At 33.0% G+C, this 27,815-nt stretch overlaps 1 protein-coding gene, 2 long non-coding RNA genes and 2 pseudogenes across 6 annotated transcripts; 1 reads left to right on the top strand and 4 right to left on the bottom strand.

The window, feature by feature from the left end:
* Positions 1 to 8,552: 8,552 nt before the first annotated feature.
* Positions 8,553 to 10,200, bottom strand: LOC145120256 (uncharacterized). Its single transcript, XM_079056073.1, has 6 exons — positions 10,018 to 10,200; positions 9,863 to 9,913; positions 9,367 to 9,426; positions 9,201 to 9,268; positions 9,039 to 9,084; positions 8,553 to 8,879 (listed from the first exon to the last, which is right to left on the bottom strand). The coding sequence occupies exons 1-6, from the start codon at positions 10,141 to 10,143 to the stop codon at positions 8,796 to 8,798; spliced, it is 435 nt and encodes a 144-aa protein (XP_078912199.1). The 5' UTR covers positions 10,144 to 10,200; the 3' UTR covers positions 8,553 to 8,795.
* Positions 10,201 to 13,074: 2,874 nt separating this feature from the next.
* On the bottom strand, positions 13,075 to 14,494 carry LOC145122608 (uncharacterized). 4 transcript variants are annotated; one of them, XR_013714648.1, is made up of 3 exons: positions 14,211 to 14,491; positions 13,858 to 14,002; positions 13,075 to 13,174 (listed from the first exon to the last, which is right to left on the bottom strand). It is a non-coding gene; the product is annotated as an uncharacterized LOC145122608 (long non-coding RNA). The 4 variants fall into 4 exon arrangements; XR_013714650.1 differs by having other exon boundaries at positions 13,079 to 13,156; positions 14,211 to 14,492; XR_013714649.1 differs by lacking the exon at positions 13,075 to 13,174 and adding an exon at positions 13,471 to 13,709 and having other exon boundaries at positions 13,858 to 14,039; positions 14,211 to 14,494.
* Positions 14,495 to 15,855: 1,361 nt separating this feature from the next.
* Positions 15,856 to 17,081, bottom strand: LOC145119582 (uncharacterized). Its single transcript, XR_013713898.1, has 3 exons — positions 16,997 to 17,081; positions 16,477 to 16,520; positions 15,856 to 15,911 (listed from the first exon to the last, which is right to left on the bottom strand). It is a non-coding gene; the product is annotated as an uncharacterized LOC145119582 (long non-coding RNA).
* Positions 17,082 to 18,702: 1,621 nt separating this feature from the next.
* On the top strand, positions 18,703 to 23,478 carry LOC145121610 (uncharacterized; annotated as a pseudogene).
* Positions 23,479 to 24,742: 1,264 nt separating this feature from the next.
* LOC145120416 (dirigent protein 22 pseudogene) lies at positions 24,743 to 25,458 on the bottom strand (annotated as a pseudogene).
* Positions 25,459 to 27,815: the final 2,357 nt, after the last annotated feature.

Below are 27,815 nucleotides of genomic sequence, written 5' to 3'. Positions count from 1 at the left end.
TCTCAACCCAACACTGGGGGCTGTCAACCATCCTTTCCCCCCTTACCCCATTTGTATGGGATCGGGATTATGTTGTTGATTTGACATTTTTATTAACCATACCCATTTACAACATTAAACAATATACATCTTTAACTATATCGTAAATAATGTTATATTGAAACTTTCACATTAGCATATAAATAAACATAAATATTCTGATATAACATCCGTCATCCATTTTTTATACCATTTGAACCATATACACATGTGACATGCCTAAAAACTAAAATTATATCCAAATTTGAAAATCCATATTCATAACTAATTCCAACTCAAAATGTTGACCACCCATAAACCAAACCCAAACGTCTTAAGGTCTACAAGAGGCGATAGAAAGATCATATTTGAAGAGACTTGAATACTATAATGGGGTAAGAGGTCCACAAGTGCAATGCATTATCAGGGTGGGGTCAACTGATGGCATGCAGATTGACAGAGAACGAAAGCGTACAACAAAAAAGAGGGAACCATAAAGACATATGAAGAGTACTACTCTTCCTCATGCAATTTGATTTGGACCACTTTCTTTTTCCACTGAAATTTAAGGTGGCTTTAAAATATTGAAATATAACAAATGCTTAATTATTAAATAATATGTTGACTAATAACTTACTAAACTAATTAGAAATATTTATCTTTAATCTTTTTGGTTAACAATGCTGTATTTTCTTATTGTTCTCATATTTTAACTAATTTATGTATATTTAGAAATATTTAACAAAATAATGCATATTCATTAAAACCTTTAAAATGAATTTAATATAAAAATAGTTTATATTTAATGTATGTTTTAAATATTTTTCTTGTATCCGTTCATATGCTAATGGAAATCAAGGATAGAACCCTTATATTTTTATAAAAAGAGCATAAATATTATTTAAACCTAGTTTAAAAACCTTAGTTAAATTAAAAAAATCGTGTCACATTTATAGTTATATCTAATGTAAAATTATGTTAAGTCTAAGTATGTGACAGAATCCAAGATGATCAAAATTTAAAAGCTTATTATCTTAATTTTTTTTGTAGTGATTCAGATGACAGAATCATTTTGAAAGTTGGGAATTTATAATATTTTTAGATTTGGCCTACATTTTTTACCTATTGTTGGTAAAAATTAATAATAATAAAAAATTAATTGCAAATAAAAAATAAATAATTGGAGATTTATGATTATTAAATAAATAATTTTTGGAAAAATAAAAAAGACTAATAAAATTGAGAGTTTATTAATTCATTAAATAAGAAAATTTGGACTAGACAAGTTTGACCAAACTTACAATAACAAGATTTTTGACTTGTTAAGGACGAATATGTTAAGTTCATAGCTTTATACATCAATGGTCATGTTCATAGCTTTATATCTCAAACAAGCAGGAAATAAAGCACATAATCAAGATCCATAAGCTCTTCCTTGATCCTCCACCTTGCACCAATATCCTACTTCTTGGATATGGACCAAAACACACCAAAATGGATACCATGAGCTCAAAATAACATCATGAAGGCTAAAGATCAATTTCTAGGGTTTTGAGGACTTGGAGGCTGGTAGAAAGGTCAGCCCTAAAGACTTAATGAGCTTATATAGGGTACATAATAAAAATTAGGGTTTTCATTAAGATGCACGTATGCCCCGCGTACGTGCCCGAAGGCGCGATCCTGCCTCGTATCAGTACGCCCTGCGTACAACATTGTACGCCCCGCATACTGGGTTTAGAATTAGTACGTCATGCGTACATATATGTACGCCCCGCATACTACTTAACCCCTTAACTCTAATATACTCCGAAGGTCATAACTTCCTCATTATCACTCCAATTTCGACGATCCTTATATCCATGAAAAGGTGACGATAAGCTCTACACTTTAACCAACCTATACATGTCTTACAATATCCCGGACGAACATCCAATTTCCATAAAAGCCCGAGCTGACAAATTACCGAAATACCCTTTGACTCCAAAACACAAACCGAATACTCGAAACATCCAAATTACATTATCCAACCCCAACTGAGTCCAAATCTCACTTCTTCAAGGGTCCCAAACCCGCTAATACCCAATCCCTGATTACTACTCCAAAATAGGAAACGATTCGAACAAGGCGTTACATTCAAATAGGTACCTATTAAGAAAATCGATTTTCTTGAAATCTATTTTCCATATCTCATAATCAAAATATGTAGTTATGGTAAATAATATCCTTGTTGATCTAATCATAGCTACCTGAGAAAAAGGTTTGATCATAGTCATTGAAATCTGTGGGATTAGAGGATTTAACAAGTCTTGCTAAATGTGTATAGATCTCCATGTGTGTATTCTTTCTAAAAGAAGTTCTTACTCGTTCTAACCTTGTTATAGGGAGAAATATTAATCAAGCCCACACTTGATTATTAGACATGGATTATATCTCAGTGTTCGTTAAAACGTTGTCGTGGACGTCCTAAACAAATAATAAATTCACTGCTTGATTGCACTAATGCGTAGCATAGGGAAGCAGGGTTGAATCCTCAATGACACAACCTAATGGTCAATGCCTCTTTACGTAAGGCACATACAAGTCAAATGCAGAAAATAATAAAATGACGATTTTGTTGTTAATTAGAACTAAAAATAGCAGTGAAATAAACTTAAGAAAATTCAGTAATAAAAAGCGAATTTAGTTTTGCCGCGACTTTCCTAATTATGAAATTAACACAAACCTGGTTATTTAAGATGTGTTCTATTTAAGCTGATACTGAAAACTACTAATAAGCTCTAGTAAGTTCTCTTTTACCTAGTTAATTAACCAAAACAAGTTTTTCAGTTAATCCTAACTTTTTACTAACCTAATTAAACAAACTCTTATTCAAGTTAGAAAAGATGCACTATGATCTGTGTAAAATTTTCAGCAATATTTAATACGTCTCACAAGCTCGGAAGCGTAAAAATATAAAATTTTAGTTTCTAACATAGTCAAATCCCATCACGAAACTGATATGTTACTTGTTACTTATTACCAGTTTATTAAAACAATTATGGGATTCAACAACCGGTTAACTATATTGATTTAATCCTAAAGTAGGTAATCAGGCTAAAAAGAATTAAAATCAAATATTCATTAAGCACAAAACTCAACTAGATAGAATCACAAACTGAAAACCAGATCTAATGATTTATTACAAAATAAGTACTAATCTTGCAGAACTGAAATCTAAGATTTAGCCAAAAATGGATAAAATTTGATCTAGAACAATAAAAAGAGAAATTAAACAGCTAATCTTACTAAACTAATTGAAAGAGACAATCCATAATCTTCAGATCTTCAGAAAATGATGAAAAAGTGCTGAAATCGCCTCCAAAAGTCGTCTTTGGTCGTTTGGGAACATCTAGGGTTTTAAATGATCGGAGATATTTATATGCAAGCCAACAACATCAGGAGCTATTTTTACAAAAACACAGTCTTGCTTTTGGAAAAAGCATGATCATGTTGTTTCACCGAAGTCCCAAAATTTTCCGTTTTTTGTGTTTAATGAAGTACGATGCTATTTTGGGCATATTTGACAAAAGCACGATCTTGTTTTATGGAGAAACACGGTCATGTAAACTCTAAGAAGTCCTGAAATTCGATTTTTGTCTTGGAAAAGTTGTGAATGTGATGCACAATCAAAAACACGATCGCGGGGTGAAAGACACGGTCGTGTAAATCATAAAATAAGCGTTTCGGACGCAAACTCTTCAGTTTCAGCAAATCTAACCCAAGTTCCAATTTCCTCAGGTATTTTAGCTCCATTAAGTTCGAAATATGCATGCAAGCTGCTTCCAAATCACTGCTCCACTCGAAATATCTGAAAATGACATAAAAACATGAGCATGACAGGAATTCTAGAGATGAACATGAGCTGAACATTATTTAAACTAATGCATATGAAAAAGCATCAAATATAATACAACACAATAATAAAAACTAATATAAAATATTCAAAAAATGACATTTAAAAAATATCTTCAAACTTAAACCTTACTTTCCCTCAAGTAATAAAAAAAAATTAAACGGTGTAAATAGAATAGAAAGATGTAGATGGCATAAAAAGGAACTTCAAATAAAAACATTAAAAAACAAAACTAAAAATTAAGGAAACCAAACACCTCACTTTTTTTTTCACATGATCAGTCTTTTCATCAAGGAAGTTCCAATGAAATCACTATCTAGACAACAATTTCAATATCTTTTATGTATCCTAGATTTCCAAGAAAGATGCTCAACGGTGTAAATTGATAAACCAACCATAAATTTTATTTAAATTCTATACCTTAATTTACTTTGCTCACAAAAATAGCATATTTAAGAATTTTACGTCTTTTTGACTCATTCATAAAAACCAAACTTAACCTATCCTTAGAGACCTTGTCAAGTCAAGCTAATAAGCCCTCTAAATAAACAATCCCAAACACCCCCTAAGATTGACTAGATTATCTTATTCTTTACCTAAAAAATTTATTTCACTAGATTATCTTATTCTTTACCTAAAAAATTTATTTCACTGAATTAAAAAGAAAAAAGAAAAGTATTTTGCTATAACTAGAGCCAAGTACAGTAGTTCTTGTTTAACCATATAGTTTCCTAGTTTATTATAGGAAAACATTTAAACTAAAAAAATACTTGGAATAAAGTTGTCATTTCACAAGATAAACCAACATGAACTCGTGGTACGATTCCCCCCTTCATTGAACAATGAGTTGTACCCAAAGCATTAATGTTGTACTACATGTCGGTAGGTATGTAGTAATTCACACAAACAGAGTGATTATTCAACATCCGAAAAGGGCTTATGAACTTGATACTAACTAATAAACCCTCCAAATGATCCAACAATAATGTCCAACTCAGCGGCTGTTGCCTTTTTTTACTACTATTAAGTCCTTATAGTTAAAGTCCTTGAATGGTAACCATATTTATATGAGAAAAATGTTCTATATATAATGTTTGTTTCTTTTCTGTTGTAAATAAACAATATGAAAGAGACTAAATGACTAGTTTAGTTTTATATTTGAGCAAATAAATTTTACAAAAGACTAAATGACTAGTTTACTTTTACATTCCAAAAAACAAATTTCACAGCATTCATTGTTTTTAACGACATTAATCAAAGTTAACATAAGAGTTGAAAAAGAAAGAAAAAAAAAAAAAAAAAAAAAGAAGATAAGTAGATTGAATGTTAAAAGGAAGGTTGTTTGATAATTGTTGTTGAGTTAAAATCTAATTAAGTCAAATCCAACCTTACATTTTGTCTTGCCCAATAAGAGACATATTAGAAGTTATATGAACACATCTATAACGGAATCAAAAGATTTTAATTGTGATACCAAACAGTTTGACTGAGTCAAACGCAACCTGTTATTACCAGACTTAGTAATAAGAATATCAAATAGCCCCTAGTAGCTTAATGCATTGAGCAAGATTTTTTAGCTTAACCCATTAAGTTATTTTGAACCGTTTAAGTAATTAAAAAACAATCATGTATAGCAAAGTTTTGGTAAAGTAAGAACACCGTACTATGTGAAATTACAGGGTTACCCCTATTGAATCTTAACCGAGCTAAAGAATTAGCATCTTAATGAATCAAAATAGATAGTAGATGCTACTGGAAAGCAATGGCAACAGGAAGAGAAATTGATGTAGTACCCAACTGAATCTTTAATTATTTTTCACCTCTTATAATTCTGCCACTAAAAAATGAGTTACAGTTTTAGTCCCTAATTATAGCTAACTTTTACATTTTTAGTCCTTAATTGAGGTTCTTGTAACATTTTTAGTCCCTTTTCCAAGTAAAATTACTATTTTTGTACTTAAATATAGCTTATTTTTGCAATTTTGGTCCTAGAAAGTTTTCTCTTGCAATTTTGGTCATTGTTAGAGGCTTTTGTAACCTAATTTATGTTCCGATTGAAATGATTACTTTTAGTTCCTGAATATAGCTGATTTTTGTAATTATGGACAGAAAATATATAGCCATTTACTTGCAATAGGAACCAAAATTGTTACAAAAACGTCAAATACATACCTAATTTGCAAGAGAAATTTGGGATGAAAAATGAAAAAATCAACCATACTCAGGCAAAAAAAATGTAATTTATTCTTCAATAACCAACCAAATGAACCAATAACTGAACTTTTTTCAAAAATTAAATAAATAAATAATGGAATGCAGCCATGCAGGGAAGTAGTATATGAAATTAATTGTTAATAGTATTCATATAGCAAAAAGCAACCATATAGATAAGATAAAAACATCATTTCCATATGATAAAAGATCCAACTTAACTCTATGAAAACAGAAAGTACGAGAAGCCAATGTCATAGAACATGTGGAAATTGCCAGTTATACAACGTTTGCAGTTACCTTGTTCATGGTACATGGGTCCACTCAACTACTCTTATATATTAGAATCAAATAACACAGGGAAATTTTAATGATTGGTCGATTTCCCGAAACATATATGTGAATCCAGCAAAGTTTTGGTCAGTTTTTAACATTATTGTCTATGGGATTTGATGTGTTTCAGCTTCAGTCCCCACATAGTACAGATATTTCATAATGTGTGAATATAAACATTATAAGGAATAAATAGGAGAATAGTACATACCTATAGTTTTAAACTACGTACAAAGATGTGAAACCACCACACATTAGCTCATGGCCCCTACTTTTTCTTATTGACGGAATTACCCTTACCCATGAACTAGTGAAAATCCAATCAGTACGTTATTTATTTACAAATTGTTTATTCGACAAATAAAAGGACTAATTCTCCATTTGAGATTGTCCATTTCAATGTTTGGGGTCCTTATCGTGTGTTGTCTCTGGATTCATATATTTTTGTAACTTTTGTTTTGTTTACCTATTTAAGGGGTTGTTTTATTACTTTATTGTTGATGATTGAGTTTGAGTGAGTCAAGGCCCGATTGAGTCTGGCCCAATCTCTTATTAGACCAAGTAGGAGGCATATCAGAGAAGCTTCTAATTGTGATATCAAATAGTCTGAGTGGAGACATATAGTATGACTCAATCAGAGACGTCTAATTGTGATATCAAACAGTCTCGGTGCATTTTGTGTTAGACTCGATTTAAGATTATTGTTTTAACTTTGAGAAGTTATAAATTTATAATGCATAAGAATTCTCCTAAGACTATGATTTCAATGACATTTTTTATTAATCATCTTGTGTCGATACAGATTCCCAAAAATGGAGCAGGTGAAAGACAAAACAGACATCTTAAAACTACTTCTTTTTCATATGAAAGTTTGGAAACAATTTTGGGCAAATGCAATCTCCACAATAGGTTTCTAGACCAACCGAATGCCTAATATATTCTAAATGGTAAATGTCCTAAGCGTATCTTGTTTCCCACAAGATCATTGTTTCATACTAAACCTCGGATTTTCATAGCACTTGTTTTGTTCATGGTGTTTGACCCCATCTTACCACGTTAGACTTCAAGTCACTTATATGTATCTTTCAAGGATAGGTTATCCTTGATTCGTTGTTATTCTACTACTCTACTCCTAAAGTTGTGGGAATGATGATTTGTTACTCTATAGTATTCTACCTTTTGACATTTCCTATTTTAGCTCCTCCTATTCCATTGTTTTCAAAACCGCATATTCACAAAGTTTGTTCTAGGCAAGAGTGGCCTCTTTCGCCATGTCCTCATTGCTACATCTCATCAAACCCTCTTCCTTCATGACTAGTTCCTTCCATCACCATCAAATCCCATGACTAGTAATTTTGATCTTCTTAATGGAATTTATAAAGGTAAAGGAAGATGTACTTATCCTATTTCATAACCCAACTCTTCATCATCTTGTTGTTTTGTGGAACCATTTACTCTACCACAATCCATAAAACTGTTTCTAAAGTCGTGTCACATTTGGGCCTACAAGCTGCAATAGTAGAAGAAATGAATGCTTTAGATAGCAATGATACATGAAATCTAGTGGTGTAGATTATTCACAGACACTTCCTCTTGTGGCCGAATTAACTAGGTTTGTTTTTTTGTTTGCTTGTTTTTATGGTTGCAACATACAATTAATATTTACATCATTTAGATATCAAAAATGTCTTCCAACATGGTGATCTTTAGGAAGATGTGTACATGGAGCAACCACTTATTGTAGGGAGAGTATTTACAAAGATGTCATCTTCACAAATCTCGATACAATTTTTTTTTAAAGTCCACGACCTTACTTTGGGAACTTTAGTTGAGCCATAAAAAGATTTTCTATGATAGATAATAAGTGAACTCACTAGATATTCCATTCTAGATTGGTCTCATCATTATTGTCGTTTATGTTGATTATATAGTTATTACAAGAACAACCAATATGCGTGACATGAAATATTTTTATAAACTTCACAACACACCCAGAATATAAAATCAACCACAATTTGAAACAAGGAACTCAAACAAGAACAATATACCAATGTTAAAAAGTATTTCGAATTTTCTATATTGGTATGTTATATAAAAATAAACAAAGAAACAAGGTGTTTTATTTATTAAACACATATTAAACAATCATTATATTTATCAGCAACTATGAACTATTGAAGAGATGCTCATAAAAATTAGTGTAGATGAATAAACAAAATTTTATAAGCTATTTGCACTATAAGAGCCAAAAATCAAGCAATGTGCACCTAAAAGGCTGCAACTAATCATTGACGCTTGTGTTGATGAGAACGAGAAGTGTAAGTGTCTTCAATATATCGAATTAATGAAATACTGTAATGTGAGGCACTTGAAGAAGCATAGTAAGATGTAACACTGAGTTGAGTGAAATTTGGAAGCCCATACCCTGTGATTTTAATGTAATCAGACTATAGTATTGTCCAAAAAATACGTTCAGTAACTTGTATTGAAAATACTTTTAGATATTCTCAAATATAAAAACCTAAAAATAATAATTATACTATGATAGAAGCTATATCAAGTCATTTAAAATTTGAAGGCATACCTCCAAATGCAGCACTGGCAGCAGAAAACATAAGCAATGGAGGAATCTGCCAAAACAGGAGATTTAAGAAAGTGGTAAAAGATTAATATTAAAACACAAGAAAGTTACAATTAAGTGAAAAAATTAAATGAAGGTGATAGAAATAAACAGTTCCGGAAATACCCCGATGAGAAACGGAAGTTACGGAAGCCATTTTGGTCCCTTGACATGCTTCTGAATATATGGTATTCCTGAAATGAATAAATGATTACAAGTTAAAGCATATATCTAATTTAAAGTTTAAACTTTAAACAACTCCCACCTTGATTCAGACTAAATATAAACATACCCGTGTGGCCGTGTTTAAACCATAAAAGGCACTAAGCATTCCACCTATACCACAGCCTGCCTATAGGATACACAAAAGAATTGAAATTACTAAATTAGTCATTTTGCCAAAAGGATTAGGTAAAGCATGCTTGAACATAAATCAATCAAAATCTTCCCAAAAACCAGATGTCAATTGCTTAATTGTGAACCTAAAATCGAGATAGAATCTTCAAACTTCAAACCCTATTGATTCAGTGTTCAGTTCAATAAATCTGTTATGTGTAATAGTAAGTAGCAATTTTGGTTATAGTTCAGATTGTGCCAAAAACGAGTGAGAAACTTCGTTTCACATGTTAATTACGAATGATAAATTAATCTACCAGCTTAACCTGATAGAACCAGTACTGAATTTCAACACACACACATACAGATCCTAAATAACACAGCTAAACAGATAGTAAGAATTACTGGAGGGAAAATTAACAGGAGTAGATAGAGAAAAGAGCATTTCTTACTACTGAAGTGGCGTCGTGTAGAACTGGAGTAATAGTCCATTCTCCTTTATCCTACAGTACCTCCAACAACACCAAGCGCAAAACAATCATTCAATCTAATCAGAAATAGTGAATGATTCGAACAAATAAATGAAGAAGAAGAAGAAACAACATACCGAGGTTGATTTCAAAGAAGAGAGACAACGAGGGCAGCGAGGGGTACCGAGACCTGGTTTAATGGTAGGTTCGTGGTATAGATTCCCCGTTCGTAGCTTCTCTTCATACACCTCCCGAGTCCCCATCACTCGTTCTGCAGTTCACGCACATTCGTAGAAGGAACAACTACGCCGATCGAGTCAACAACAACAACCCAGACCTTGTTGCATTCTTACATTGGGCTTTTGGACCCGATTTACATGGGCTTTAATCGACATCATATTTGATATTAGATGCTGTATGCATAGATTGTGGGCCACTGGGCCAAAATGTATTCTTGATGTCAAAAAGTCTCGTAGGAACCCATTCCCGTAGGGTCCCGTCCCGTTTTGGGGAATTTTTTTGAAAAAATCGGAGGCGGGGACGAGAGCGGGGGCAAGGTTAACCCCATTTTAATTTCGGGGACGGGGGCGGGGGCGGGGTTAGGCAATCCTATCCCGAAACCCCCATGGAGGCATCTTTAAAATGTTTGTGTTATTTGTTGATGTAGGGTTCTTATGACAAGTATGTATCTGATTTATATTGTATGTGCTTTGTAGATGGGGTATTGTGGGTGATCAATTATTGTTGTGTATATGATTTATATTGTATGGGTTTTCTAGACGGGGCGTTGTGAGTCAGTTAGAAGTTGTTGGATAGTCATTGTAGAAAACAAGCAATATAATTTATTTTGTTATTTGTATTAGTAACATAAATATATCTTTCTATTTGTCATACCAATTTAGTCGAATTTTCCAATAATAAGAATGTATATACCTATAATTGTAGCATATTTATATTCTCTACTTATGATATCAGAGCTATGTGAGTATTGGTGTATGGGACATCAACATATGCAAAAGATGGATATTTTAGAATGAGTGAAATTGTAACGATAGATGCCCTAATAACGTTCGTAGAAAGTGTCATTCATTTCAGTGAAGAGTATCTCAGAAGGGTCAATGAAGTCGATTTGGCAAGACTACTTCATGTTGGGGAAGAACGTGGAGTTCAAATATGATAGAAATCATTCATTGTATGCATTATACATGGAAAATTTGCCCCATTGCTTGGGTTGAACAATAGGCAAGCAAAAACGATAGACCAATAAGCATCTTAAAAGTTATTGCATCATATAACTTATGGATGTGACATGCATTCTTTGAAACTACATGTACGTGTAATGATATTAATGTCATTTATCGGTCTCCTCTTTTTGATTATGTCTTGACAGGTCGAGCACCAAATATGAGTTACATCCTGAATGATCGGGACAATACTATGGCATATTATCTCATTGATTGCATATATTCTCATGGGTTGCGAGGGGCAAATCCAATGTGTTAGGACGGGGGACACATGTCCCCAATGCATTTTTGTAAACCAATGTTTTTTATTATAGGATTTAGACTGTATTATAAAAGTTATACATGAGGCCCCTAATGATTTGGATAACTTTTGTTTGGTAATGACTAATTAAAGTTAGAAACTTCAGTCGATATTAATGGCAGAATATGCCAACTAAGAGAAGCCAAAACGGAGAAGAAGCTGTAGAAGGGTTGCTCTTATTGAATTTTGTATACTTGGGCCAAGGTCATATATAAGTCTACAAGTAAAAACAATTGATTTTTATTGTAATTACATCAAACCCATCCGAAGAAACATTTGATTTTTATTTTTATTGCATTTAGTTGAACGAGTTTATATTAACATTAATATTAATCAATTTATTTGAATATTTAAATGGTCTAAAAATAAAGTTTAGTCTTGAACATTTTTGTTTAAAAGTCTTTGTAAAATTTATTTTTGAAAGGTTTTATTAATTACAATAAACACTCTTGTCAATTTGTTGAGAGTTAAGTGATCAAACATATCATTCGGGATAAAATATAAACACTTAGGGTGTGATCCAACGGTTTTGCACCGACCCGTTTATTTTTACAATTTAACAGACCCAATGCCCCCAATAGGGAAAATCCCTAGATCTACCACTGTTGGTTGCCTTAGGCAAGTCAATAACTTCCTCCAACTTCGGAAACACAAGGTGTTCGTTGAACATCAAGTGGTCGTCTAAAAAGATGTTGACGAGCATTTGGAGTTTTATAAAGTTTGTTTTTCATTTCTTTGACACCCATGTCTTTCTGTGAGACAATGATATGATGAGAAAATTATGATTATATGTATCATCATTTATAATATGATGGTTGAGGATGGATGCTATACATACATTCACTATTATGATTTATCCAAATTTCTAAATAACAGACCTATAAACCGACATCGAAGAACCTTTACTGAAGACGAGAAACAAATTTTTCAATATTCTACTCAACGAATTGCAAACCTATCTAGTTATATGACCAATATGACATAACTTCGCAATAGAGAAGTTTATAATAATCTAAAAACGATTTAATTGAACGTATATAGAAAAATTTTAGCATTTATAAATAATTATGTAGTTTGCATCTTCCTTATTTGTAATCTTGTATTTCACGTTACGATTGTAACTTGGTTTATATATTTTATTAAGTTTTTTTGATTAATGTAAAATATTTTTATTTCGTTTTATATTTAAAATAAATAATATATATTTCGAACTAAATGAGTTACTTTTAATTTTTTAAATCATATTTAATAAAATAAAAATCAATCATAAAGTTTATTTATTTAATAAAAATTGGTTAGAATTGGGTTGATAATGGATGTGAAGATTTTGGGTTTAATTGATTTATATAGGTGGATGAAGAAAAAATAGTTTTTTAATAGATATTTAGTTGATTTTGATTGTGAATGAAAGTAGTCCTCGTATCAATGTAACATGTGTTACATTCTTCTTCTTCTTCTTCTTTGTCATTTAAAGAGAACTAGAGGGGAATCATGCGCGCCGTTGGCGCTGTGTTTGTTTTTTTCCTTATTTAAAGCTGTACGAAATGGTAGAACATAATATAATATTAATCAAAATATATTACATATACAGAAGGGGTTTTCATATGACAAACAAATCATTGAAAGTATGTTGCTATTTAGTGTATTTTACCCTAGAAAAGAACCCAAAAAGTAAAAATGTTTTGAGATGATTTACCATTTGTTGCAAGCCACGACCAGAAGAAACAATATCTACGGAACCACCGTATGCTGCACCAGATCATAACCCCAATTTTATAATTTATACACAGCAGAGCACAGCAGTGGGCAAAGGGTATTTCAGTCATTTACATAAATGAGAGAATGCCAACCGGCATACGATTTTTCCAAAACATATTGTCGGTTATTGGTAAAAAATCAAAACAAATTTAAAAAAACAGAAAAATGTGGAAAGGCAAACTATATTGCTATGTTAGTGCATTTAACACCTAAAAACGAAAAATGCATGTAATGGTGATGTGGTATTTTTTGGTAAAAAACATAGAAATGTATAGAGGCAGGGATGCCGTTGGTGCTACTTTGAATAATGTTTGGAAACAGAAAGCTGAAAATAATTTCTACATTTAATGAGACAATGAAAATTTAAAAAAAAACATTTAGTCAGTAAATAATGGAAAATTAAGAAAATACGAAGAACAAAATGGTCCATTCCATTCCATCTCGCAACGGAATGAACAGTTCCATTCCTTCGTTGAATATTTGAAGCAGGAATCTCAAGTAATTCCATTCCTTCCTTGAACAATTCCTTGAAAAACGCATGTATGGCATCCGTTACGAATTGCAAACATTAAAAATGACAGTTTTCACTATTTTTAACTATTATTTTTGCATCAATTAAATACAAAAAGTCAACAAAACTTATAATATTAGTTTTTGACAGCACAAAAACGTACCATGCAGCCAACTTTAAACAGTCGTAACTTTCACATGCGATCTCCAAATAACTTGAATCAAGTTGCTGCACCTTCCTCTCGCATTCGACTGCATGTTTGAGTCAAGAATGAACTGATTTGGAAATATATAACTTGAGTTATGCGGCTGTAAAGGTGTCAACTAACTATTTTAAATTTCCACCCTAAGAAAATTTTTCCATTTCCAGCAGAAAGCAATGATAACATTAGATATAAACAACCACAAACACAAATGAAAATGAAATATATATATATATATATATATATATATATATATATATATATATATATATATCAAAAGGTAGTTTATCTGGGTTAGGTACTGAATGCATTACCTTCAAAGCATTTGAAAATTTCATTATTTTCCTTCAATAAGTCAATCACGTACCGCACTTTCACGCCATTCTATGTCTCATAAGCCATTTCAAGCATAGAAAACTCAAAACGAAATGTTTTACTTTCGAATATGTCACCAGAAACATCCAATTCATGAACCTCAGAAGAAATGGTAATAAGATAGTAAATTAGTAATGATGTTGAATTGGCAATTAGCAATGAAAAAAACAACATAAAAGTTGTAATTTCAGCAAAAACATGTAAAAGTTAGTCTGTAAATAGATGAACTTACATTATCATTATGTTCAACCTTCTTTCCTTACACCACGTCTACAAAACTCTGCAAAAGGGTTAAATTTTTTATGAATAAAAGATTGATGTTAAAAGCTGGAAAAAAAATCTAGCCGCTTATATGGAATGTGGCGATCAGTTGAAGACTCTCATTAGCATGTGAACAATAAATTATAGTGAATTAGCCTAAATAATTTGGAGAATATGATAAAATATACATTAACGCGGTACATTTTATAGTATTTTTTAAGCCAAATGATACAGAGGCCTATGTGGTTGTAATTGGATATATAATAATTTATTGTATCTTTCATGTACTGTTTTATAAAAAATGACTACATATAAAAAGTTAACTTTTAACATAAATAGAAAGGCTCTAAAGTGACATATTAATTACCAAGTTTTGTTAAAGTAGATGAGTGTTTTTTCCTTTCATACCCTGTAATCGAACTTTATAGCCAACCTGTGAAAAAGACAAAAATTGTTGCTTATAAAGCCTTTCTTTAAGCAATAAAAACTAAGTGAAGAGTAAAGATTAAAGAAAAGCCTTACTGATTCACCAAGAGGCCCTCCCCTTTCAGAAGAAATTCTTTCTGCAACAGCCATGGCAAAGATTCTCCGTGGTTGTGTACACAGTACATTACAGAATGCCCTACGAGCAGATTCTATCTCAGATTTCAATATGTATTATGGAAGTTTAGTGGTTATCCCACATCCAGTCTCTCCAGATATGATAATAACTTGATTCTGTGCAATTGCTTGAAGGAGTCTTTCTGTCCCACATCCAGTCTCTCCAGATATGATAATAACTTGATTATGTGCAATTGCTTGAAGGAGTCTTTCTTTCTCTTGAAATACAGGAAGAGACATACGTACTTGTAGCATTTTCTTGCCTTCTGGTGAGTCCTGAAGATACAAATAACAATTGACGATTCAAATTTTGTTCAATAACGTGAAAGTGTAGAGATAATTCAAGAGCTGTTAAGAAGTTGTATTCAATATATACCTCCCAAGATCTTTGCATATTTCTCATCTGTAAACTACAGCTTTGAAGAACCTTTTCCATAAGAGACCCATCTACTAATGACTCTGGATTACCATTACTACCCTTGTTTGCCAGCTCAGCATGATGACAAGATTCACCCGCGACATCTCCAGTATTCAATTGCATTCGGTCAAGATGTTCTTGGAGTAAACCTTCTACTCTTCTTTGCAAGCTTGATGGGATAACTACCTACATTCAGTGGACCATAAAGACTAATATACACATCACCAGTTTCATGCAAGACAATTTCCTGAAAGAAACTGGAAGAAGTCTTACCTATCTTTGGGGACATTTATCATCAAGGTCTGGGCGATAGTTAGGAAGAGGGACCTTGCTTGCAACCACTACTTTTCCATATATTTCACTGAACATGTGATGATTAGTGTGAGAGGAGGGAAAAAAAACATATGTGCATAATCAAGATTCGTAAATATGATTTGAATGGGAAAGAGATAAAAGGATGTAGACAAATAAGTGGAGATTTCTTTTGAGTGTATTATTAAGGAATTTCAGTAGTCATAAATAAAAGATACATTTTATTATAAATTTTTTATAATTAATTTACTTTAACTACCAATATGGGCAATATACTTTATTTATTACCTTATAATAGGTCAAGAAATGTAAATATGTTGCTTTTAGAGGTGAAAAAGAGTAAAGTATGTTGCTATTTTCGGAATTTTTTGTTTTTTTTTATAATACAATTTTGTGAAATTAAATATTAAAGGATACAATGAGAAAGACTTTAGAAAGGTAACGTGTTGACCACCATTCAATATGACTTTGGCATTGTTACCCTTTACTGATAGACCTTATAAATAAAAGTTTATTTATTTGCAAACTGTATTTTATGTTCAATATAAATGAATCAAAAGGAATAATAAATGAAGATCCTGTTTGAAAGATAAACATGAAGGGAATTTGCATACCAGGGATTTTCACTCTGCCATTAATGGTATAACCACCTTCATTCCTGTAAATCAACATAAGCAAACATAATTATAAATATTAAAAAAAATCACTTAAGAGTTATGATCATCATTATACACTATACATACAGTGTATTAAACAGAAAATAGTTATCACATCAGGTGTAGAAAATGAGTCGACAATTGAACATCTGTCTACAAAGGGTGATTTTTTCCATTACCATTGTGATGTTAAAGGTTAAAACAAACCCCTGCACAGCTAAACGTTTATACTAACTACAAAAAGTCGAACCAATTATAGTAGACTTGACAAATTCAAAAATAAAAATAATTTAAATGTACGACTTATAGAAGCAATCACGTTGACCTATAAAAAAAATTTGTCACCTATTTAAAAAAAAGCGAAATATTATGTAGGATTTTGATATTCATATGCATTATGCAGTTTTTTTTGTTTTGATCATATCAACATACAACATACTACCTTTACATTGAGTAGATTTTACAAAAGAAGACTTACCATAACACTTCAACCCCCTCCTGGAAGTATGATTGACATGTGGCCGGAGTAAAACGAACCAATAATGGGAACCCAAATACAGGAACAGGATGTGTGTGATATTTTAACCAATCTTTAGTTTGAGGATCTACATGTAGGATACCCAGATCCAAATTTCTTATGCATGTTTCCAGCAGTTTCATCAAGGTCCTAATTTTGCAATGCTCGGTCCCTCTTCACCTGAATCTATACAAAGTCAATAGACGGGAATCTGGTAGAGAGCTTAACTTTATACTTTTAGGGTCTCCTAACGTATCAATATAAACCTGTAATAACAATGATCTGTTTTCATGAAATTTGCTGACAGTTAAATTTTAACTACATATGTGTATACCTTGGTTAGATGATACCTCATGTCCAGTATAATCTTGAACAGCACCATGGCAGACTCATGTGATATCTCATTGAGACTAATGTAATTTCTATTAATAAAGACTTAATGAAATCAATTAGAATAGACATTAACTTAGACATCTTATTTACAGGAGGAAGTTGGATACTGATACAGACGACATTGAAAATTGATATTTAAAACTGAAAGCAGAAAAGAACAGGCGGAGAACAAACCAGATCAATAGGACAAAGAAGGAAGCCGATGATGGCAGTGGCAGTAGTAGAAACGGCAGCAAAGCACGGGGAACCGACAAACAGAACACACACAAAACACAGACATAGTGGAATGAATTCAGATCGATATTATGTAAGTACTCGAATTTTTGATTTGGGTTTTAGGGTATTTTACCTGACCGGACGACCGCCCGTATCCGGTGTACATAACAACGAAATTCAGGGTTGTAAGCAGGAACTCCATCGTTGTAGATCCCTCTGATGTGAATAGCAGTCGGAATCAAGCTGTTGATAGGACAAAAAAACAAAAAAAAAACAAGTGATGAATAACAAATCAGAGCATGTTTTGAACAGACCTTAGGCTTGAAGCAGAAGAAGAAAGGAAATAAGCCGAAAAGCCCAACTTTTTAGATAGACGAAGAGATGATTTATGTATGTATCGTGACACAACATCTAGAGTTAAAAGATATTGTCTATGACAGATAAATTAATAGCTCATATATACTATACTTCATAAATATTGAAGGGTGGGATGGAGAACAACCTTTGAAGAAACCATAACAGCAGGGCATTGTAGGACTCATTTTTCTGTCATTAGACAATCAAAAATACAGTCAACATATGCTAAATATATTTTGATTCAATAGATATGCGCAAATCAGATGAAGAATTTATAGATATGCACAAATTAGATGAAAAATCTATTCAAAATCAATTAACTCTATCATGCATCGGTCTAACCCTCATCGCAAAAATATTTGATTAGGCTTTGTAAATAGATCAAAAACAGATAAAGTAATTGATCGAAACTGATGTAGGCGATTGTGGGAATTTAGAAAAGAAAATTAATCAAATTCACTAAGGATTGAAAAGATGCTTTACCCGGGGATCTTGTCGACCTCAAATTCGACGTCGTCTGTAATTAAGACGAACATTGACGAAGACCACACGCATCCTGTTACCATATAGATTAGGGTTAAGCGCCATCGATGAGTTTATCGGAGGCCCACATTCGCTGATTTTTGTCGTCGTCTAGGGCTTGGATCACATGAACCACTCCTGGATGCCTTAATCTACCTAATCTGGACGCATCAACTCTGATGATATCGAAGAAGGAGTATGCGGCTGCTCTGGAAAGTCCGGAAATCGCAAGAGACATGGAAGCCTTTTCGGATGAAATTGGGAGGAAATTCATAAGCAAAGAAGAATATAAACAAAACACAAACGAACCTTATTGGAGGAGAAAGGCGGCAACCGACGCTGACGAGAAGAAGATAAGCATGAAACAAAGTAGAAGTTCCAACTGAGGAAAAGAAGATAATCACCAGCAAAACCCGAAATTCCAGTGGCAAAATGTATGTCCTTTTTTCCACACATTTTCTCTTTTAATTAATTTATTTAAACAACTTAATTATATATACTATCAATTCCTAAAAGGCTTAGCTACAGTAAACATTTTTATCTTTCCTGTTTTGCCACCTACGTTTTCTTTTTTCATTTTCAGCCACAATATTACTTCCCTTTTCCCATTCTTCTCTTCCATTCTTATCCGCTTTTCACCGCCTATGTTGCCCACCGCCTATGTTGCCCAATCAATTGCATTTGCTTCCACCGCCTTCTTCTACTACTTTCATCTATAGTTCTACACCACACATGCCACCGTTCATTTGAAGAGTTGTCATCTCTCTCATCGTTATCTGTTTGTCTCTCCCGACATTATTCCGATAACCACCCGCCTAAACCACCCGCAAACACAGTTGGCGCCACACCCCACCCACCTTCAACTTAATGAATCGTCTCCTCCACCCGGTTGTTTCCTGGGCAAAGCCCCCTGCATTTGTATTCCTCTTCAAGCATCAACTGTGCTCTTTCTGTGTTCTCTTCAAGATACGTGTTTCATTCTGAATCGATAGTTTCTATTGGTAGTTGTGGGGTTTTTATTCCATGCTTTCAATTGGTGGTTGTGAGTATCCCTTCATGTTATCCCGATAAGTAGATTTGTGCTGCTTTATGTTCTGACAGCCTGAGAGGCGAGCTTTCATCCATGAGGTTAAAATTTTGGTATCGCCAACAATTTGTCGGTTTCACGTCTGCCAGGTTTGAATACCTAATTGGATCTGATTCCTGTGTGAAGATGAAAAGGGGAAGCGGACGGAGCACTCGACTCAGTCATTAATGACGCTTGAAGATGGGGATCAAACATCCACAAAACTGGTAATACCAATCACAAGTGTTAATTTTTCAGTTTTTCAACGGATTTGTTTAGTCTCCTTGATCATCACTCCTCTTCTCAATCGATTACTTCTTCCACTGTGTTTTCTTGATATCGATTTCAGATTAACTAATTTGTTTGGTTAATTGTGGAAATCCTAGCTATATTAGTTCATTTATAGATGCTTTTAATTTGTAGGTGCAAGGACTGAATTAGATGCTTTGTCACGCTTTAGCTGATTCATTCTGGATATATTGTTGTCTTCGGTGATTCCGAACAGTTGTATATATTCAGTTGATGAATTGATTTTATTGCGGAGTAGTAGGTTTTCTTCATGTTTTATTGTTCTTGAAACTGAATGCTTGGTCCAAAATAAAAATGTTTTTGTAAATTTTGAATTGTAGTTTTTGCAATCAGTGCCTTCCGGGTATATCTCATACACCCTCATAACTTCATAGTTTATAGTTTTTGAACTTTCGTTGAAGAATTCAACTTTGTAACTCTCATTTTAATTATATAAATTTTCAGTCAGGTGTCCCAAGAACTGTGATGGTTTCCTGTGAGAAATATGGGTTCGCATTGAACATCATTGACACACCAGGCTTTGTTAAAGGAGGTTATATCAATGAGCAGGCCATTGACATCATCAAAAGGTGTGTACTCAATATTGAATATTATTTATGAATTATGTCTGAATGGGTTGTTTGTCATTTTGCAAGTTTCTTTTGAACAAAACAATAGATGTTTTTTTATATGTGGATCGATTGGATGCGTATAGAAAGGACAACTTGGATAAACAGATTGTGAAGGCAATAACAGAGAGTTTTGGTATATAAATATGGTAGAAAGGAGTGGTAGTGCTAACATATGCTCAACTTACACCACATGATTGCCTTAGTAATTATGACTTCTTTGGAAAAAAATCAGAGTCTCTTCTGAAAGTTGTAGAATCTGCTGATCGTTCCAAGAAACGTGAAATTCAGGTAGTTTGTTTTTTAATAATTTATTAATTTTCTTTAATCTGATTGTGATAGAGAATGTGCTATGGGTCTTATATAAATATATGGGTAAACATGGGGGACTTAATTGTAATATCTATAGCATAAATAAAGTAGTGATAGGAGTAGTGAGGTATTGAGTATTTTGTAGCTTTGAGTATCGGCTTTAGCTTGGGCAGGAGGTTTCTCTTGAGAGAACTTCTCTGATTGGGGCAGGAGGACAATCATTTGGATTTCCTTTCTGATTTGTTCTTATTTCCATTTAGTAATCAAATAGCTACCTAGATCTATATATCTCATATTTTAGTTTCATTTATCTGTTATTGGATTCACGTTCTTATCAGATTGTTTTGAATATTTGTTGTAAGGTATGAAAGTTAAATAATCTTGAATCAAGACATAACGTGTAATTACAGTTCTGCCATTGAGGTATGAAAGTTAAAGTTTTTGTGTATCCACAAGGGCAAATATGTAATTCTTCATACTAAGTTGATGTAAATTATCTTTTATAGGAAATTGCTTCAAATTTGAACTACCCAAGTGGTACTATGAATCATGTTGTCATTTATTGCTCCCGATTTATCAATAATCAAGAAACACGTAAGATTCTGAAAAAAATATATCTTTTTTTATTCTTTATTCATTAACTAAAGTTTGATAATGTATTTCAGATTGATGACCAGGTAAACGGATATCTTTTCCAAAAAATGAATATAAAGGATTTAGGTCAGATTATTCTTCGATTAATATCAAATGGGAGATTATCATCTCTAGCTCACAATATAGCATTAATAGGAAAACACATTTGGAATCCGTTGAAGGGTATGCTTCATTGATAGAAAATGTCATGAACCTTCCATCTGAAGTTGCATCTCCAAGGGCAGTTTCGGAAATTCCTTCATAAATCAAAAGCGAGTGGCAGTGGGGTCTTTTAGAATACATCCCAGGTCGTAAATATGTAAATAGAAGTTCAAGGGTTCATAATTTCTTGAAAAATGTTGAAAATAAGTGGGGATTTAAAAGAGAGTTATGTTGATATTAGTTTTGATGATACGTTTTTGTATAGAATTTGGGAAGAAGAGAAAAGTATTCAGACAACAATGGCTAAAAAGAGAAGAGAAGATGGTGAGGTAAGAAAGAACTTTATAAAGATTTTATCTTTACCTTTTTGAATATCATGTTTAGAGTTTAGACCTCATTTTTGTTGTGAATTTTATATAGTTGAGGGGTAGAAGTGAGCAACCAAGGGGAACATGGGAGGAAGTATACAGAAGTGCAAAGAAAGTAGATAGAAATAAGAATGATTTGCATGAGAGAGATGATGAGGAGCTTGAAAGAACAGGTCAACCGTTGTGCATCTATGAACCTTATTTTGGTCAAGGAGCTTGGCCTTTTTTACATCATGAGTCACTTTATCGTGGTTTTGGATTGGTGAGTTACTTTACTTTATATAAAAGATTGCAACTTTTTTCTTCTTTTGGAAAACACAAGAATCTATAATTGACAACAAGTTGTTCATGTTGATTCTTACAACAAAAAGATTGTAACTTTTTTCTTCTTTTAGAAAACACAAGAAACTATAGTTGACAACAAGTTGTCCATGTTGATTCTTGCAATAAAAAGATTGTAAATAGTGGAACAAGAGTAACTTTAATGTCTTTAAAATTATGTTATTCAAGTCAACAAAAGGGAGAAGATCAAGAATCGATGACATTGATGGACCTTCTCGTCTTCCTCTTCTAAACATGCCATATTACCGTGATGCCCTTGGTGATTTGGAGCCTTTTTTGCGATTGCTAATCGAATTGATTGTATACACAAGAATGCTTGGATTGGATTTTCATCATGGAGAGCCACAGCTAAGAAGCTATTATACATAAATTTCCATAAAAATCGCAACTTTCCTGTTGAAAATGTCATCAATTTCTTTGATGGTCACTTTTTATGATTGTAATTAAAATTTGAGGTTTTGAAAAAAAAAAGAACAGGCTTCTTTGTCAAAGGGTGCTGACGTGGCGTTATTGGAGGACATTCAAGGGCGTAGACATGGTGATGCTTTATATTTTTGGGTAAGAATGGATAAAGATCCAAAAAATCCAATGCAACAAGATTTTTGGACATTTTGTGATGCTATAAATGCGGGTAATTCCAAGTAAGTAGTAGTCTCTATAACTGTTACATTCTTTTGATGCAAATCTTTTTTATTATTTGAGTAATTTCTAAAATACCCTTATACTTGATTTGTTGAATATTTGCATTCTCAGAAGCTTTGAAGAAAATGTATGGGGTGAAGGATAACTCGACTTCTCTTCCTCCAATGCCTATGGATGGAGATTCATGGTCACTTATGCATAGTTGGTCTATGCCAACAAAGTCTTTCTTGGAATTCATCATGTTTTCAAGGTTTGAATTCTTTTTGTAATTGATTTTAAAAAAAATTATTCGAAAAGATTTTTGTTTTTAATAACATGGGATTAATGTTGATTTGTACAATGTTTGTGGATGCATTGGATGCACAAGTTTATGATCAGCATCATCATAGTGGTCTTTGCTACTTAAGTTTATCCAGGGTGATATTTTCCTTTCATGCAATTTATTTTATGATTGACTTTTATAGTAAAATTCTTCAACAAAAAGAATATTATTCCCTTTCTCCCGCATTTTAATTTTCTCATAAGTACCCCTTTCAAGTTACAAGATTTTTACAAATTTGTCTAGAATCCTTTTTTTTGTTACAGTAACTTTAAAATTTATATTGTTAAATAAATGTAACTAGATAATAATTCGTATAAAAATAGTTCGAGTTAATTATGATATTAATAAAAGAGAAGAGTTTATTAGATAAATAGTTTTATTCAAAACATATTAAAATAAATATACAACGGTTTTTACACATTCAATATTGCTATGATTGAGTCAAATTTTCAAATTACAATGTTATAATAACGCAAAAAAAAGTAGAATGCTATAATAAAACAATAAATGAAAAATAATAATCGTATGAAGACCCCTTCTGTATATGTAATATATTTTGATTAATATTATACTATGTTCTACCAATTGGTACAACTTAAAATAAAGAAAAAAAAAACAAACACAGCGCCAAAGGCGCAACTAATTCCCCTCTAGTTTAGATAAAATTATAATATCCATTAATCAAAATAAGGAATATATAAAAACAAATTAAAAACTTAAAAACTTCAAAATACATAATTAATGAAAATTATATAAAGACTTTGTCTGAAAATTCACGATTCAAAACATTTTTCGATTCTACGTGATCAATAGTCCAAATATTTTTCACCAAGTCACTACAAAAATCGAGATAGACTTCAACACTACATATTGTCACTCTTCTTGTCATGTATTTTTCACTGTCAATCTTTAGTTGTTGTGTCAATGGAGATGAATTGGTGTTGAAGATGAAGATGAATAAGATATTTTAAGTAACAGTTATAGAAAAATCTGTTTTAAATAAAAAAAATGAAAAATCTAGCCAGTAGGAAGAGATAGACTAGGCAGATTCCTACCAAGTTGGGGCTGCATGGCATGTCGAAATGAATACCGAGTCTACTCCCTCCAGTCACGTCGAAAACGATATCCCTTTGTCATCTGAAGTTTGATAACTTTTTCTTAATTTAATCTTTTATTTATTCAAAAAGTTGAAAACAAAAGTAGCAATTTATATCATTTTCAACTTACAACCCCAAGTATCAATAATGGTGGCTAATCGTACTTTCCAATTTCCGTTAGGATTTAAGCATTTGGTACGTGTTGACTGTCGACTACCTTTGCGTAGTAATATAAAGCTAGTATGATGATATTCCAATTTAAGAGAAAAAAATGTTTAAAATCGGTTAACATTTATTGATCAAACATATCACTTAATTATATGTGGTTTCATAAGTAGTTTTATTAATCAATAATACGTAAAAAGAATATCGTATATATCTTATTATCACAAAAAATACAGAATCCGGAAAACAAAATCAAAACTTCAACAACATACAAAATAAAATTTCAAAAAAAAATACAAATATTTAATAATGGAAAACATAAACATTGAACTCCACGACAGCATCACCATTGCTCATGTTAAAAGTATGAGTGCTTGCTTCTGCATATCCACGTGCAAACCGGAAAAGCCCACTTCCTCCAATGACCGGCATCTCTCTCACCGGCGACATCACCGGATTCCGGCCAACTATACTCAACGTGCTACCATTATACTTTCCTTCTACAAATACGTAGTTCATAACCATCAACAAACCCATTTCGTTTATGCTCGCTGATGTATACATCCCTTGTGCTCTACCCACCAACCTCGAGTTCCGTTCAGGGCCGATGGTCAAAGGGTTGTCGATCATGCTGATGTCACCAAAACCGGTGGCGGCAGTGCGGTTGGTTCTGGTAGCTTCAACAATCCTGATGGCGGTGGCATTGGGGCCACTAACTATGTCATGGAAGTAGAAACGAAAATGGCTCAGTTTCTGTTTTCTCAAACCTAAAGATCGTTGTGATAGGTTTCTTGAAAACTTCTGGGATTCGACTGTGAGAAAGAAAGATACAAGAAGAACAGAAAAGATAACTGTAACAGATTTCGATAGAGAAGTAGCCATTGTTGGAGCTTAATTGGAAGAGATTGAGAAGAATGAAAGAGTTGGTGAGTTATGCTTGGTGAGGTTCATGCTTATATAGAATGGGAATAGTTTCTGGACGCTTTCATGCATTTGGGTATAAAATCAACTTTGGAAAATTTTGCGTTCAATATTTCCGCGTCTACGGGATTATGGGAATAAGTCCTCACCAATTTATTTTTTATTCATTTATTTTGTCGAGGATGATGCTTGAAAACATGCAAGTGTTACTTATTATATACTCGTATTTATTTAAATGAAGTTCTTTTATTCATTTTTTTAACAATAAACAAATGTAAACGTTTGTATTTTCTCATAAACTGATCTTTTATTATTATAGGAATACATGAGAGAGGAGGCCAGTGGGCCGGACATATACATCAATACAAGACTATTATACAAAACACAATAATAATAATAATAATAATAATAATAATAATAATAATAACCCGCTAACAGCAAAGGCCAAGAGGATATGTGCCTCGATCTCCTAGCTTATTACAATTCAACAAAAATTGAGAAAGAAATGAACATTCTCTTATTGAATTAAGAACTAAAAGTACATTGCTTATATACAACATACTAGACTACACCATCTATTCTAACATACGCCTAACTAACTTCGTACAATGGTAAAACGACATAGTTTGGCATAAGAAACTAATTAACCAACTAACGACTCTGTAACATATACTTAATAGAATCATCACTTTTTAATTGTCCCAATATCCCCCCCCCCCCCCCCCCCCCCCCAAGAAGGTCGTTTAAAAATGTTTTTAAGCGCCACGTTAGATAAAATTGGAGCCATTTTTGAATAAGGAAGGGGTTTGGTAAATATATCTGCAAGTTGGTTAGAAGTGTGAATATGCATGAGTTTGATGATGCGTTCTGTGATTTTATATCAACTGAAATGGCAGTCGACTTCGATGTGTTTTGTTCGCTCATGAAAAATTGGATTAGTAGCAAGCTTTATAGCCGAATCGTTATCACAAAAAAGAGGTAAGGATTTTGTTTATCATGAACTTGTTTGCATCAAAGGACTATTAGGATAGGCGATGACGACTCCATGATATTTAATAGAATGGGGACCCCTATGAAGCAGAACGTTGGGTCAGGATCAGGATCGGATGTCACATGTCTGCATGACTGGGTTTCGGCCAAGGTTTCTCAAGCCGTCATAAAAGAGTTACCTAGCATGATTGATCATCACTGACAAACTGGTCGTCAAATTTATGGAGCAAATTGGAGCTACTCGGGCTATTGAGGAAAAGGTAGAAACGACAACAGGAGGAAATAAGGAGACGCAACCGGAGAAGAGGAAACAAATGCAGGAGTCAACCCCGCCAACAAGGGCCAAGAAATTTGGTGCTGATAGCAATTGTTCATGGTCCAAAGGACCACCCCATCTGTGCAAACTGGGGAGGAACCCATAAATTTACATGCCACATGATCAAATGCTTCAAGTGTGGACAAAAAGGACTTATTCGGCGAGACTGTATCAATGAAGAGGTATGCTTTCACTACTTCAAATCTGGCCACAACAAATCTAACTGCCCCAAATTAGCAGCAGAGGCGATTCAGACCCTAACACTTGCAGTTTTGCAGAAAGTGGAAAAAGTTTTGCAAAAGGAACCTACAACCAATGAAGGAGTTATGTTGTTTCCTATCAAGGAAGAATAAGTGACACCAAAAGAAAGTATTTGATAGTATGCTATTATGGTTGTTTTTGGTACTTATGTATTAGTATGTAACCCAACAATCCTCGTTATTGCTTGTAAAACTCCATTACGCAATAAAAATCCTTTTTCTCATACGTGTATGATAGTATGATTTTAGAAAATATCATCCTTTTCATGACCTTATCTTGTTTTGGTCATGCTATGTGAGAAGATCACTTATGGTAGGCATAATTAGTAGTACTACGATAAGAATGTCGAAGGTCATTGGAAATGACAACCGTGGGTTTCTTCGAAGTCAAAAAGAGATACGGATGACATAGGTTGAGCCAACTTAAGTCACAAGTAGCAGCAGATGATGGGTCAAACCCAAGTGGGGGAGAAACGACCCTTAAGGAGAAAGGACAAAGGGCAGTTCAACTTTCAAGCTCCATGAGAGTAGCAACACGAGTAGGTGGAGATAGTTAGTTTCATTTTCGAGTAATAGAATAATGAAAGTCTTCTGTTAGATTACCCATAGGCTATGAGTTTCTTGCTTCTCAAGGAAAACTTGGTCTTTCCTCCCAGGCAACTAATAGGATTTAGGAAGTAGCCGAATTCCCAGGTGCAGCTCAGATAGCCAAGAGAACCAATCAGGTTCGTACCTTCACGGATGAGAGATATATCCTTGCAGTAGAGGATTAGGAGTTC

The sequence above is a fragment of the Lactuca virosa genome, chromosome 6 (genome assembly GCF_052849685.1).
Source record: "Lactuca virosa cultivar CGN04683 chromosome 6, Lactuca_virosa_CGN04683_v6, whole genome shotgun sequence".
NCBI lineage: Eukaryota > Viridiplantae > Streptophyta > Magnoliopsida > Asterales > Asteraceae > Lactuca > Lactuca virosa.
Note: the sequence above shows the minus strand (reverse complement) of the source record. Positions and strands in the feature narration are given on the sequence as shown.